At 32.3% G+C, this 12,069-nt stretch overlaps 1 protein-coding gene across 4 annotated transcripts in view; it reads left to right on the plus strand.

Annotated features, from left to right (window-relative positions):
• SETD3 (SET domain containing 3, actin N3(tau)-histidine methyltransferase) overlaps positions 1-12,069 on the plus strand; it is a 110,003-nt gene that overhangs the window by 25,227 nt on the left and 72,707 nt on the right. For all 4 annotated transcript variants that reach the window (XM_007473604.3, XM_001367773.5, XM_007473603.3 and 1 more), the window contains 5 exons: positions 2-111; positions 1,245-1,337; positions 5,078-5,226; positions 6,925-6,997; positions 7,580-7,836. In XM_007473604.3, coding sequence (XP_007473666.1) covers positions 2-111; positions 1,245-1,337; positions 5,078-5,226; positions 6,925-6,997; positions 7,580-7,836 — 682 coding nt within the window. The remainder of the gene's footprint in view (position 1; positions 112-1,244; positions 1,338-5,077; positions 5,227-6,924; positions 6,998-7,579; positions 7,837-12,069) is intronic.

The raw sequence follows: 12,069 nt of genomic DNA on the forward strand, positions 1-12,069 counted from the left end.
GTCAGAAGATGGGTAAGAAGAGCCGAGTGAAAACTCAGAAATCAGGCACTGGCGCAACAGCAACAGTGTCACCAAAGGAAATGCTGAACCTAATTAGTGAACTCTTGCAGAGTAAGTTTATTTTTCAAAATGTCAGGAAGTATTTTTCTTTAAGTAGGATATTTGAATTTTTACTGCTTTCATTCTGACTTGAAAAGTATTATTTGATTTTTTTTAGTAATTAGAATAAAAAGTATAACCATGACCAGTTTTACAGTATTCATGTGAGTTACCCACTTTATGGACCTTCCCATGACATATTTTTATTTGTAACTTTGTTTCCTATCCACTTTATTTCTAGTGTATACCCTGCATTCTTATTCCTTCCATTCTACTTCCCAGGACCTCTATCCTGTTACTTGGCATGTGCCATAGTTTGAGCAAATTCATTTTAATGTTGTCCTAAGCAAAATATAATTGGGAAGGTACATTTATTGATCACAAGATCTAATGCTTTCTAAAGCTTAATAAAAATCATTTTGAGAGAATGCCAGCTATTAACAATTGAGAATTAACTTCATGAAAACTTGATAGATAATGGTTTTTATAAACACAAAGCAAGTATTTGTGATTTCTGGGTGACTATTCAGATATAAAAGACAGTGAGAGGTATGCATACTGGATAGAGATCCAGTCTCAATACCAGGAATAGGTAGGTTCAAGTCTTGTCACTGGCACATAATTCCTGTGTGACCTGAACAAGTCACTTACCTTGCATTGTTCTATTCAATTCTTTAAGACTATAAGTTACAGAGATGGTGCTGTCTTGCATTAGTAGAGAGAATTTCTGTACCTTGAAATTCCCTATGCAGTGAAATCATGTCTAATCCCTGTCCTTATTCAGTACAAAGACCTAGGCATGGATGAAGAGAAAGGAGAAAAAAGGCTAATATCTGAAAGATATTGGTCAAAGAATGAACTTCATGTGGAAAAAGAAAGCTGAAAATTGGATTTTATCCAACACCTCAGTGTGGACACTCTAGCCCTGAGACACATAGAACTCTTCTCTATGGGGAAAACCACCTGTCATATTCTTTTCCTTCAGAGTTAATGTACTTCTAGAAGTAGCGCACTTCATAACCTGGGAGTTGTTTATTCTGAATGTAGTATCTTTAAAAAATTCTTCCTTCAAAAAATGAATTCCTCCAAGAGTTACCCAACTTTTTATTGCCTTGATTTTTTAAATTTATTTTATTTTTTTCCAGAGTGTAGCAGTCCAACACCTGGCCCTGGAAAAGAATGGGAAGAATATGTACAGATTCGGGCTCTTGTAGAGAAAATCCGCAAAAAACAAAAAGGTAAATTTAAAAATGTTATAGTAGTCTTATAGTAATAATATAGTAGTGTATTATTTAAATCTGTTAGAACATATTGTACTAAAATATTAATGAATTAATGAAACTTTTTGAGGGCTCCTTTGTTGCAGTTAAAAAGATGGATAGCCATCTTTCAGAAATGTTATAGAAGCAATATGGAGATTATCCTGGATAGCTTTTACATAGTTCCTTTTGGTTTTGAGATGCTTTGACTTTATTTTATAGGATATAAGGGAATTCTAAATTTAGAAAGAATATACTGTACATAGAATCATAGATAATCTCTAAAAAACTAAATCTAATGGCTTTTTCTCTATACTGATCTTCCTTGACTCCTCTGTAGCATTCAACATTTTCAATTACCTTGTCTTGGATTCTCTCCTCATTTTGATGATACTGCTTTCTCCTCCTCTCTGCCCAAACATTATTAGTCTCCTTTGTTGTTTTTTCATTTGTGGCTTGCCCATTAACCATGGCTACTCTCTGTACTGAGCCCTGGGTGTTTCTCATCTCTCTCATTTAGTGATATCATCAATTCCTGTGGGTTCAGTTATCATCTCAATGCAGGGGATTCCCAGGTCTATAGCCATAATCTGCCTCCTAATCTCTAGTTATTCATTACCAACTGATTCTTGGGCATCTCACGATCAACCTGCCCAAAAGAAAACTAATTATTTTTTCCTGAAACTTCCTGAACTTCTGTATTGCTATTATGGACCACTATCCTTCCAATTACACTGCTTGAAACCTCTCAGTTTCATATCTGAGTTATCCCACATATCCAGTCCATTGCCAAATGCTACCTCCACAACATCTCATGAGCATGGACCTTCTCTCCACTAACACAAGCCAATTTCAGATCTTCATCACTTCGCACCTGAATTATTGCAATACCTGTTACTTCAAGCATCTCTCTATTTAGCTTCCAAAATGATTTTTCTAAAGAGTAGTTCTAATTGTGTTACCCCTCTGCTTAATGAGCTCTTATGGCTCCCTGTTATGTCTAAGATAAAATATTAAGTCCTCTTTATGACATTTAAAGCTCTTCATAACCTGATCCTTTTGTACCTTAATCAATAAATCTCTCTCCATCCCCTTCCTCCTCTCCCCCCCACCTCCTTTCTCTTCCTTTCCACCTTGGAATTATTAATGTTTATGGTTCTAGGGCAGAAGAATGGTAAGGGCTAGGCAATGGGGGCTAAGTGACTTGCCCAGAGTCACACAGCTAGGAGGTGTGTGAGGCCAAATTTGAACCTAGGACTCCAATCTCTAGGCCTGGTTCTCAATCCACTGAGCCACATAGCTGCCCCCCACATGGTAAGCTCTTAATAAATACTTGTTAAATAACTACCAGAAAAGAGATATTTTTAAAAAAATAATTATTTGTTTAGATCTGTTTTTCCTACATAATGTGCTCTTCATATAAAGGATTATCTTTAACCAGTGTAGAGCTGTTTATCTTCATCTCTAAGCACTTAGCTTCCTATAGGAGGCATTCAAATATTTTTCTCTAAAATTCATGAATATTTTGTGAATAATCCAGATATCTCCTCATTAAGAACTATTAAGACTGTTGTATGTTTAGGCTAATATAAATCATAACTCACATTTATAAAAAGGTTTTTGTATATAATAATTATAACTCACATCAATAATAAAAGATTCTTCCAAATAAATAACCCTGATATAGGTTAACTGATAGTTATATATACTACCTAAAAGTTTGCAAACACTTTTACACATTTGATCTCATTTACTTATCCTCACAGCAATTCTGAGGCAAATACTTCAGTCTTTATTATTATCATTTTACAGATGAGGAATCTGAGACTTTGAGAGGTTAAGTGACTTGCCCAGGGTCACACATCTAGTAAGGGTCTGAGGTGGGTTTGGAACTCAGGTCTTCCTGACTCCAAGTCCAGTGCCCAGGGTGCTTTTTTCACAACAACCCTATGTGGTAGGTAGTATAAATATTATCTCCACTTTGTGAAAAATGAAGCTCAGGAAAGCTCAATGAATTCCCCAGGGTTACACTACGAGTAAGTAGCAGAGAAAAGACTAGAATCCACTTCTTCACACTTAGAGTTCCCTTACAGTGAAATACAGAGAAGTGTAAGAGTAGATTCTTCAAAACAAAATGTTTTTGAGTTTATTATAGTGATTAAGACAAAAATAACATTTTCATTAATTTGAATAATCATATAATTACATTAATTCTCCCCTTTGCTTCTTTAAAGAATACAAAGTCTAATTCAGATATCAACAAACCCCAGATCTTTGATTAACTTCCTGGTGACTGCAGTTTAATGATTAAAATAATTTTTTATACATTCAGAGACTCCTGGTGAACAGGTAACCCTAGTTTGTTCATTTTAAGCTCCCTGAGGCCATATATTCTATTTTATTTAACTTTATTTTTCGAAAGGGATTAATATTAGTCCCTATTGTAAATGTTTAGTCCCCTTAGTAAATGTTTACATTTAATTCAAGAGATGTAATTTGCTAAAGTACATACCAAAGCGATTGTTTGCTACTCTGTAACACTCAAAAAAGCCTGACTCATTTCAAAAGATGCAGTACTGTTTATTATTTAAATCTAGGTTTTAGATACAGTTATGGTCAGGTAACAAGTTATTGACTTCCCTTCAAGTCCCACCTCTTACCTCTAACCTAAAGCTTGATGCAGACTCATCCTCTCAGCTCCTCCATTTTGCTCTCTATACAAATGATGATAATGAATTATATAAAATAAGCGAGAAATATGGGAGACAGCACTTTGAGCCTTTGGGAAATGTTTAGATCTTTTTTGGGGGAGGGTTACAGAGTATTCTTTCTTTTTTTTTTTAAACCCTTACCTTCCATCTTGGAGTCAATACTGTGTATTGGCTCCAAGGTAGAAGAGTGGTAAGGGCTAGGCAATGGGGGTCAAGTGACTTGCCCAAGGTCACACAGCTGGGAAGTGTCTGAGGCCAGATTTGAACCTAGGACCTCCCGTCTCTAGGCCTGGTTCTCAATCCACTGAGCTACCAGCTGCCCCCATCTTTTTTTTTTTTAACCATCACCTTCTATCTTAAAATCAAAACTAAGTATCAGCTCCAAAGCAGAAGAACAGTAAGGGCCAGGCAATTGGAATTAAGTGATTTGCTCAGGGTCATACAACTAGGAAGTGTCTGAAGTTGGCTTTGAACCAGGTCTCCTGCCTCCAGGTCTGGCACTCTTCCACTGAGCTACTAAGTTGCCCCCAGAGTATTCTTTTTAAGAGACTTTTTTCTTTCCTTGTCCTCCCACTCTTCTTCTGTCAGTAAAAATTCATTTAATGGGTAGAGAATTCAGAATTTTTATTTAATTTTTCTCTCCCAGAGAAGTACTTGACAATTCTACAGACATTCATTTTATGACATAGTAGTTATAATTTCCTTCTCTTAGGTTGTGAGCTCCTTGAGGACAGGGACTGTGCCATTAAATCTTCGTCTCCCAGAAGTACCCAGCTCAGTGCTTTTCATGTAATTGGTATTTAATAAATGTTTCTTAAAGTTTCAATTCATTTACTTATAAGCCAAATTGGAGAGTAATTTTAACTGTTTCAGAGAGAACAAGGACATAACTATTTCCAGTTTTGTTTCACAGATTGTTTTGTTAATCTGAGAAAAATCATGCAATGTTTACTTTGGGTCTAAAAGTTTCCCTTATTTCTTTGTCTTATAAACTGCTGGTGAATTTAGGTCTTTCAGTTACCTTTGAGGGAAAAAGAGAAGATTATTTCCCTGATCTAATAAAATGGGCTGCTGCAAATGGAGCTTCCACTGATGGTTTTGAGCTGGTTAACTTCAAAGAAGAAGGCTTTGGTTTGAGAGCAACAAGAGAGATCAAGGTGAGTTTAGGAATTGATAATAGGAGTACGCCAGAAATATGAACTCTTTCAAAGTTACTTGGAAAATTATGGAGAGAGCATCAGTTGTAATGATACTTGATATGAATATACCAAAAATATGAAATTAAGCTTTTGCAAAGTTTTGCAAAGTTATTTGTAAAATTATGATGACAACTCCAATTGCAGTGAAATCAGAAATAAGATGGCTTTTAAAATTTAATTTTTTTAATGAAGAGAAATAACTTTTTATTAAAGGATTGCAGATGATAGGATTTTCTTCAAAATACTAATCTCATCATGTTCTTTGCTTTTTTCCTATTTTAACAATACTAATCTTCCAGTGTGTAGAACTAATTTTATTACTTTTAGCAAAGGTATTAACATAGCCTGCACATATACTATAGCATAGTACTCTGTACATAATAGATACTTAAATTATTTTTTAACTAATGAATCAGTACAAGAAAAGATTTTTAGCATATGTAAGGAAAAAATAGATTTCCTACTTTTATAACATCTGATTTCAGGTAGTCATGCAATTATAATAGTAGTAGGCAGATGATTAGACCTTATGAACTTGCTGGATTATGTGTGTTACCTGTTAGCTAAAGATTGTTTTGCTCAAATCTGAAGTGGGCTATGTTGAACTTGTTAGATACATGATTGGATGCTTGGGATCCAATTGTAGATAGATATGCACCAGCTTCATAGATATTGAGCAGCAAATTAAGCATATAGCATTAAACCCTGTGACCGGTAGGTAGAAAGCAGGTGTTAGATAACGCATAGTTTTTGTCCTCACTGGTTATATGAGCTAACTAGAAAGAAAAGACATAAATACAAGTTAAATAATACAAGAGAAATATTTAAGAAATATAATAAAATAGTCACGACTTATGCATTATCAATAAATATGTGTTAAGTATTCTGCCTTAGGCTAATCACTGATCATATATGTTAAAGACTTTTTCTTCAGTGAACTTATATTTTAAATTATGTATATATGCATATTGAGAACTATTAGGAGTAGCAATAATAACTTACATTGATTATAGTCTCTACTTATTTATTATCCACTTCTAGTTCAAAAGTACATTATATATACATAAGTTTATTTGAATATCACAATTACCCCATAAGTAGATAGTGGAAATTATTCTCATTTTATAGGTGAAGAAACAAGTATAGAGAAGTTTGTTGACTTTTCTCAGATTTTCCACCTCCAAACTACACTATAGTCTCCATTAAAACAGGAGAACTGTATCTTACCTTTGTAGCTTTAGTACCTAGTACAGTGCTATGCCCATAGACAGCAATTAATAGTTTATTTAAATTAAAATTGATTCTATTTTCTTTTACCTGATATTTTGAACATATTTATATGTATACACATGCTCATATGCATATAACATATATGCATTCAATTGTATATGTATAAAATATATACACACTCATATATACATATCTTTATGTATGTATATTAAATCTTTTCCTTCTCCTGATTTTTAAATCTGTTGGCATAGAAAGACAAACTACTGACCATTTTGCATTGTATATGTGTGTTGAAATTTAGTTATGGGCATTGTTGTTATGAAGTATGGGCATATGCTTATATATGCCCATAGATTTATAACTAAAAGTAAATTATATATTATTAGTTTTGATAATGCTGCTTAAATGATCTAATTTCTTTTCCAGGCAGAAGAATTATTTTTATGGGTCCCACGAAAATTGTTAATGACTGTTGAATCTGCTAAAAATTCAGTATTGGGTGAGAAACATTTTAAATTGTTTGAATGTATATGGGAAATTATCTATTCTGGAATATTAAATTACTTGATTGAGTGTGTATAGGGGCACACACAAATTCTAATTTATTATTACCAAAGTATAAAATATTCTTTAAATCCTTAATAATGTTCTTTGTAAAAATGTACCAGTAGTTAATAAAAATTAAAAAAAAAAACAACAAACAATACAATATGAAGGGACAACTTGGGGCAGTGAATAGAAGGCTAGCCTTGGAGTTAAGCAGCCTGGATTCCTGTCTGATACATACTGGCTGTGTGACCCTAGACATTCTCTGTGCTCCAGGCTACTCTCTAAGTTTCACATAAATTGAAGATCTGCATAACTGGAATGAATTTCCTTTCCCGGAATTCCCTACATAAATTAAAATGTGGTATAATAAGGGATAAAGTGTTAAGTTAACAAAATATGCAAATTATCTTAAGTTTTTCAATACTTTTTAGACTCATTGGAACCATTAGATCCTTTTGAATTCATATGCCTTTTATTAAGAGCTTTTTAGAAATACATTCAACTTATAACTGTTACATTTGGGTTAATTCAGGGGCCTTATATTCTCAAGACCGAATACTTCAAGCTATGGGAAACATCACACTGGCATTTCATCTTTTATGTGAACGAGCAAATCCTAGCTCTTTCTGGCTGCCATACATACAGACCCTTCCCAGTGAATATGATACCCCTCTCTATTTTGAAGAAGATGAAGTTCAACATCTTCAATCAACACAGGCTATACATGATGTCTTCAGTCAATATAAAAATACAGCTCGACAGTATGCCTATTTCTATAAAGTTATTCAGGTGAGTTGTTCAAAATAGTCAAAATATGTTCAGATAGGTAGAATGAAAGAAATTAGTGTTATAAGAGGAGTCTTTTTTAAGGAAGTTAAAAAATAACTTCTTCACATTTTATTTAAAGAAGTTTTAAAAAGATAGGCCTTTGTTCATATTTGTTTCATAAGCATCATAAAAATTTCCCTAAAAGAAATATTATGTACTTACCAGTAATCAGTGTAAACAGGTAACATTTAATGGCATGAAACTTTTTCCCCTAAAGAAAAACAAAACAAAAACAAAGATTGTCTCCAAATTCTGGAAAACTTTTAAAAAGCACAAAGAGTGAGTTTGTGCTTTTCAGGGTTGTGAAGAATCTTTAATGTTCATTTGAAAGTCTTTGTTACATGTCAGTGGTGAAATTTGGCTCTTAGTATAATAAATCATAATATTTTGTTGTAACCAAATTAAATAATTATACAATGGGATAAGAATTTTTTAAGTTTTAAGTAGAATCTTGCTATATTAAAAACATAAGAATTCATTAAAAGATTAGTAGGAGTATTTGAGTTAGAGCTGACTGTTCTCTGTTTCACTCATGTGGTCCACTATTACCTTAAACTTGCCCCTGAAAAAGAACCAAGAAAACATGGTTTTCTCATAAGTTAAGAAAAAAGAGAAGGAAGAAAATCCTTCCCTACCTTTCCTTCTTAAAACCCCCAAAAGTTAGCTCTAGGTTTTTATACCAGTTTGGCTCCAACTTATTTTCCCAGGTTTATTTTTCTACTAATCTAATGGGCTCTAAGACATTTCCTTGAATTTGACGTGCTATCTTCTATCTCCATATATTTGTAAAAACTGTCCCATGTTCCTAGAATGGGTTCTCTTCTCATCAATATTTCTCAGATTCTTTATCTTCCTTCAAGATACTATAATGACAGCCTACTCTTTGGGGAAGACTTCCCCATCATCAGCTCATTAGTTTTCCCTAATTTTCTGATAGTTTTCAAATTGTCTCATATTTGCTTATCTGCATATCTATTGAGCTAGATCATTTTCCTATGCTTACACTAACTCTCCTTGACATATTTTTACTGACAAATGGCCTGATGTTAAATTTTTCATTTTCCTATTCATCCTTATTATCTATTAATACTTTTACCTTAAGCCCCATTTAAACATTCTGAGTATTACCACAAATACATCAAGAATTGTTTTTCTTCTTTCTCTTCCATACAGATGACATATGTCCCCAATAAAATTTGATAAATGAGATGACTTTTCTTAGGGACAAACAGATTCAAATTAAAAGTATCACGATATATTTAATTGTTAAATTTGAAACTTTAGGAATTTAGGAAAACCTGCTGTCTTTTTTTTCTTTTCTTTTCTTTCTTTCTTTCTTTCTTTCTTTTTTGAGATTTAGCATTTTGACTTTTAAAACACCAAAAGGAGGGCAGTTAGGTGGTTCAGAGGATTGAAAGCCAGGCCTATGGAGACAGGAGGTTTTGATTTCAAATTTGACCTCAGACACTTCCTTGCTGTTTCCCAGGACTTGCTGCATTGCCTAGCCCCTTATCACTCTCTGCCTTGGAGCCAATACACAGGATTGTTTCTAAGATGGAAAATAAGGGTTTTAAAAAACACCAAAAGAACCAAATAAAAATATATGGATCTTATATCTAAGCACATTTCTAAAATCACTTAATTAAAACTTTGGTTTTAATCTTAATTACAAATACTAAATTAGACTCTTAAAAGCTTTATTTAAGCTTAAGTTTTCAATTATATATATATATATATATTTTGATGTGACTAAACTATCTAGTTCTTGCATTTCTAAGATTTTCTAAGCTCTCTAGTATAGCAAATGGAATAGCGATTCTTTTAAGTAATCTATAATGGAATGACCAGAAACATGATAATTTTCACTTAAAGAAATTAGTTTCATTTTCAGATTCAAGATATTGAAACAATGGCAAATACTCTAAAAGTCTACTTAATGTATCCCTTTTGACATGTCACTTTTATTAGCAAAATTATCTATTGCACTACTTTTTTAGTTAAAAGTTAAAAGTTAAAATCTAGTTAAAGTTCTATAAAATTTTATATCAGTCCATCAGCAAGAAGTTATTGTTTACTCTGTGTCCTGTAGTAGGATACAAATAGAAAGCCTTGTTATAGTGCCATTGTCATAGTCCTTGCCATAATAATAGCTAGCATTTTATAGGCTTTAAGGTTTATAAAGCTCTTTATAAACATTATCTCATTCACAACAACCATAGGAAGTAAGTTCTATTATAATCCTCATTTTACTGATCAGAAACTGAAGCAGAAAGAAATTAAGTGATTTTCCCAAGGACACACAGCAAGTAAGAATCTAAGGCCACTTTTGAGCCCAGATCTTTTTAAATAAGGGTTCAAATACTCTATTCCCTGTTCCACTAGAGTGCCTTAAAAGTAAAATCCTAGTTATCTTTGTAATAATAACCTTTTAGAACTTGAAATGGTAAGCTTCCTCAAAATTCAAGATGAATCCGCCTTATATCAAATTTTGCTGATAATAAGTAGCAGTATAACATATTTCTAATTTTATATAATGCAGTATAACATATTTCTAATTTTATATAATGCAGGTATTTTTAGAGCTCATGAAGTAGTTTAGAAAACAATTTTTATTGATGACTTATCACAGGAATTTTTGGAAATATACTCTCACCTCACTTCAATTGAAAATTGAACTCTCCTGTTACAACACAACAGCAAAATGCCCAACAAATTAACAAAACAATTAAGCAAGAAATTTGAGAAAGGAACCTCTTCTATCCTAATAGTTCTCACTTCTATGCTAAGAGGAGCAAAGTAATATATTTCTCCAAGTCATCTTTAGAACCATTATTAGTTTTCTAAATAATTCGGTGTTCAGATTTCTGTTAATGATTTTTAAAATTTACATTGTTGTTATGGTCATTGTATACATTGCTTTTTATAGATTTGAAATAAATCCTCTCTAAATCTTGATTTTTACAAAAGAATAGAAATTCTTTCACAGAAATTAAAAAAGACATAAAAATTTTTGCTTGATTTCTTTTCTTAACTTTTTTTTTAACAAATAACTAGTCCTATATTATTGATTTAACATATTATGGCTTTCTCTAAAAAATCTCTATTTCTCATCTTTTGTTACTTTCAGCTGTCTTTATTTAGATAACATGAGAAAGCAGATAATATCTGAAATCTCCATTAAACATAGAAATAATAAGTTTTTCAAAAAAGTCTACTGTTTCATTTAATATATTACCATGATTTTCATAAATGGGTTTGGTGACCATATATGCCGATTTGTTAATGACCTTTTTTTTACTTGTGGCACATTACAAAACAGTTAAACTGAGTCACCTACTGTAAAGATGCTTTAGGCTAAGATCTGATGTGAACAGTTGTCATATTCAGGGATATGGAATACATGGAAAAAACCCTAGAATATTAGATACAGTTTTATAATGGTGAATGCAGAAGAAATCACATATTTAGATTAATTAGGAAATATTTCAGACGGAAAGAGAACATAAATGTTGAGTAAGAGAGAATTAAACCATTTGTGAGTGAGGTTTGAAGGGAGGTTAGGAGTAACAATGAGATCTTTTAGAATTCCTTTAGTGAATTTTCCCCAAAGGGTTAAATTAAAGAGATCAGGAATTTGAGGGAGTAGGATATTGCTGGAAACCCAGATAAATACCTTTATTTTTACATTTTTCCTAGTTTAAAATAATTCCAATTAGCTTATTTTTTAATGTCTATATTATTTTAATTACCCTCTCTTGGCTAATTTTTTATAATTTTCACTACTAGATTTAAGAAAGTATCACTCTTATCTTACCAAGAAGATATAACCACCTAATATTTGCAAAGGAGACATAAACTTAACAAATTTAAATGATTTTTATAGCAACTTTTCTTTGACTACTATTATGAGGATTATAATTATCATGATATGAACCAAAGGTGACTTGGTAGTGGATACATTGTTACTGTTACTTGGAAAATATGGATTAGATGACTATATGTGTTATATATTTATTGCATGTTTATTTTAAACAGAACTAATTAGTGAGGGGAAAGCTCTTTAAAAAACAGGGTAAGTCAAAGAGATTTAAACAAGTGAATTCAAAGAGAATCTGCAATGCTAACTATATTTTGATACCCAGGTTCCTTAAATCATATTTTTTTCTTCTGTTTCCAGCATCCAGCATTTTTTTC

The sequence above is a fragment of the Monodelphis domestica genome, chromosome 1 (assembly GCF_027887165.1).
Source record: "Monodelphis domestica isolate mMonDom1 chromosome 1, mMonDom1.pri, whole genome shotgun sequence".
Taxonomy (NCBI): domain Eukaryota; kingdom Metazoa; phylum Chordata; class Mammalia; order Didelphimorphia; family Didelphidae; genus Monodelphis; species Monodelphis domestica.